Source organism: Cryptotermes secundus, unplaced genomic scaffold, assembly GCF_002891405.2.
Source record: "Cryptotermes secundus unplaced genomic scaffold, Csec_1.0 scaffold1411, whole genome shotgun sequence".
Lineage (NCBI taxonomy): Eukaryota > Metazoa > Arthropoda > Insecta > Blattodea > Kalotermitidae > Cryptotermes > Cryptotermes secundus.
This window is the reverse complement of record NW_019735481.1, coordinates 74,549-78,723: the sequence shown is the minus strand read 5'-3', so window position 1 is coordinate 78,723 and position 4,175 is coordinate 74,549. Positions and strand designations below refer to the sequence as shown.

Here is a 4,175-nt window from a genome sequence, read left to right as displayed (position 1 = left end):
CCTGACTATTGCGTTTATTTCGTCCTCCCAGTCTAAGTTGGATTTTAGGTGCAGACCTAAAAATTTTATTGATTTGACTGAGGAAACCTTTTCCCCTTGTACCTTAATCTCCCATTCTCCTTCTGTTGTACCTTTTTTATCGAAGATACACAGTTGACATTTTTTTGGTGCTATTTCCAAGCCACTTTCCTTTAGATAGAGTTCAATGCTTTGTATGCTCTTTTCAACTTCTGCCACACCAATTCTGCTACATCTGTGAACTGAATAAATTGCAACATCATCTGCGTATTCCAGGATTTTGCAGTTCTGGTTGATTTTGGATTTCAGTCCAGCCATATAAAGTGAATATAAGGTTGGACTCAGTACGCTACCTTGGGGTAAGCCTTTGTATGTCCAGTCTTTGAGCTCTACCCCCCCGTAGTTTGCCTCTAATTCCCTTGCGGAGACCAGGTTAAATATAAAAGCTATCAGGTTTCCCGAAAAGCCAACGGCTTTGAGTCTATCCATCAAAGTGGACGTTGTCATATGCGCTTTTAATGTCTAAGAATACGGCCGATACTGGATAAGGTGGTTCTGGCATTTATGTGACTAACACCATCTTTTGAGACAATATCACACTACACACCATACATTACATTTTGGTTTGACTTCGAAAATTGTTCATAGATAACATCTATTAAAATTTGTATGCATTATTTTTGGCCCTCTGTATTTATCTGAATGTTGTCTGTGGTATGATTTAGACTGAATAGCAAACCGACAGAAGAGTTAATCCCCTAGGAATCAGTTAGCTTCCTTAGGAATATTGCCATGATTATTAGGAACATGTGAGACATTTGACACCCAAAATTTATTCTAAATTCCTCTTACCTATGGTTTTTGTTTGGTTATTATTATCAGCATCAACACATTCGCTTTTATTGGGATCACCTAAGATTTTATTCTTCTTTTAAACTTTATTGTTAGAGGATAGTACACCTCCTATCATCTTTCTGTCATGATAGATTTACTTACAGTTGCCATTTGACTTTTGGGGTGATGTGGTATTGGCATTAGTGTGTATTTGCAGTTATAAATTAAATATGTCACAGAATGTCTTTACACAAAACATGCATCTACAGAGTTATTATTTTTAGCAGCTCTGAAGTGCAGTTATATTAATTGGCTTATTTTTCACAAATAGTCGCTTCTGGAAAGTACATTGCTCTTGATTATTTTGCATCATTCTATTGTATAGTGTTTTTTATGGTTTCATGATTATCAAATCAGATTTTTTTAAATATGTGGACTGTAGAAATATTCTGTACATGAAGCTGTAAGCTCTTTTGTTAGGAAATATCAGGAACTATTTCTTGTACAATATTCATTAGTCTGAAAGACTGCTATTGGATGCATCAATGAAAAAATGCTGGTTTAAAACATCAGAGACAAGTGTTAAAGAAAAAATAACAAAGTACCCAAAAGTTGATATTGGAAATTTAATGTTACTATGCAATTATTTCAGCTCCAAAATCTATCTCAGTATTTTTCAACGATTTTTACATTCTGAAATAAAATTAATGCTCTCAATATATCATGACAAAACCAAATACTGGAGTACTGGAGGCTACACCTATTGTAGGAATACCAATGTAAATTTTCAACAAGGAAATTATTTCTCTCAATGATTCAAGTGTGCTGCAGAAAAGAGCTTCAGTTTTAATTTCCTTTGACTTTCAGTTACATATATCATGTAAAGGAGTGTCAAGAGTTTTTCTTTTACTTGGGTGTCATATGGTATTTTATGGCAAAGGTTACATGGATGATAAAATTTGGGAAACTCTGTTCTGGAATACTTCTAGGTATATTAAAACTTTAGAAGTAGAAGGTAATACAGAATAGATTAATATGTATAGCCCTGATTAGTCTTTTGTCCATCCATCGATCCAGTCTGTTATTCATCCATTTTAGCTCCATATTCTTCCATATATCTATACCTCTCTCTCTCTCTCTCTCTCTCTCTCTCTCCATACATCGACCCCTCCCAGCAACTCACAATATATTAAAGTTGTCCATGATATGTATGTTTTGGCTGTCTTGTAGTGCACTCATTCTCACATGTCACTTCACTACATGTTTCGGCATCACAGTGCCATCCTCAGGTGCGTTGCTTACGCTAAGCTATTGCATTGCTTGCCATCATGTGTTGTTCATAAAATTATTTAAAATGCAAATTCTTCATCAACTATAATAAAATTTGTATACACTAAAACTTGCTAAGATTTATTGTCTTATATGTCTTAATTCAAGCTCGCATATAGTATGATTCTTCCACTGTGGGAGTCGTTTTTCCTATATTGTGTATACTGCGAGCAGCCAACAAGGAAGGACACATCACAAGACACAGTATACACAATATAGGAAAAACGACTCCCATAGTGGAAGAATCATACTATATGCGAGCTTGAACTAAGGCATATAAGATGATANTCAACTATAATAAAATTTGTATACACTAAAACTTGCTAAGATTTATTGTCTTATATGTCTTAATTCAAGCTCGCATATNTGTCACGCGTATGAGTGAGTATAGACGGGGTTTGCATTTATTGAACACTTACGATGCTCGTAGCCAACAAGGAAGGACACACCACAAGACACAGCATACACAATATAGGAAAAACGACTCCCATAGCGGAAGAATCATACAATACGCGAGTTTGAATTAAGACATATAAGACAATAAATCTTAGCAAGTTTTAGTGTATACAAATTTTATTATAGTTGATGAAGAATTTACATTTTAAATAATTTTATGAACAACACATGATGGCAAGCAATTCAATAGCTTAGCATAAACAACGCACCTGAGGATGGCACTGTGATGCCGAAACATGTAGTGAAGTGACATGTGAGATTGAGTGCACTACAAGACAGCCAAAACATACATATCATGGATGAGAATCAGTGCAACAGGACGCTAAAATACAACAATATTAAAGTTGATAATAACGATTTTTTTGGGGGGGGGGAATTGTTAGGAACAAAATTTTGAAACATTAGCCTTGAAACTATGTAGCTGATCACATTTTGCCCATATCTTTGTTGCCTCTGCCATAATTGTATTACATAGTGCACCATTTATGTCAGTGACTCATAATATAATATTTGTATTCATGCTAGGCAGTTGATCGCCTTGTGAGGAGTTGAATATATGCATAACAAAACAGCCTCTTGTTTGTATTGCAAGAGCTATTTATCTATATAAAAATAAAGTGATAATAGAACACAATATTATAAAGGTGATCTGTTGATATGTTCCAGATATATTCTTCAAAAGAGCATACAAGTAATCAGTGTAGTCATTTTTTTCAGCTTCTTATGGTATTCCCTAGTGTGTAGGTCCATAGTGTGGACATATGACTAATTTCATTTATGTTTGTTTTTTTCTTTCTTCCATACCCTTTCTCCCTACTCCCTATTTCCTTGCAATGGTGAACCTTTTCCACACCCTGCACTAGCAAGCTGAAAGGGAAGATGGTCTCTAGGTTGGTAGGAATTTCATGTTCTTTTCATTTATCATATGCACCTTAGCATCTGCCAGTAGTTGGGGCTGTCTGGTTAACTGTGTTTCCAGGCTCTGCTTCTCAGGCTTTTAGTAAATAGTTCCTTTCATTTCTGTAAATACAAATTTCAAGTATTATACAAGGTGTGGCAATGAAGAAACCGGATTCATGCTCTAACCCTTTATTAAAAAAAATCAGACAGTCGAAATGTTATCCCTTTCAATGTAGTCCCCTCCCCGATCCCTACACCGCTCCATGCGAATTTTCCACTGTTGGAAGCAGTGCTGCAGGTCATCTTGTGTTATGCTCTTCAAGAGTTGCGTCGCTTTTGCTTTCACTGCATCCACGGACTCGAACCTGGTCCCTTTCAGCGCAGACTTGATTTTTGGGAAGAGAAAAAAGTCGCACGGTGCTAGGTCCGGAGAATACGGTGGATGTTCCATCACTGGAATGTTGTTTTTTGCCAAATACCTCTTCACAGATAGCGCGTTGTGTGCTGGCGCGTTGTCGTGATGAAGAACCCATGAGGCATTCTTCCACATGTCTGGTCTCCTTCGTCGCACACGTTCACGGAGGTACGTCAAAACATTTTTATAATAAACCTGATTGACAGTCTGACCTTCAGGCACC

The 4,175-nt window shown here is 36.4% G+C and overlaps 1 protein-coding gene across 8 annotated transcripts in view; it reads left to right on the top strand.

Annotated features, from left to right (window-relative positions):
- Window positions 1–4,175, top strand: part of LOC111869451 (WD repeat-containing protein 7) — a gene marked incomplete at its 3' end in the record, with an annotated part of 95,361 nt that overhangs the window by 24,953 nt on the left and 66,233 nt on the right. For 6 of the 8 annotated variants that reach the window (XM_033753433.1, XM_033753434.1, XM_033753439.1 and 3 more), the window contains 1 exon segment: window positions 3,501–3,527. In XM_033753433.1, coding sequence (XP_033609324.1) covers window positions 3,501–3,527 — 27 coding nt within the window. 8 annotated transcript variants of the gene reach the window in all.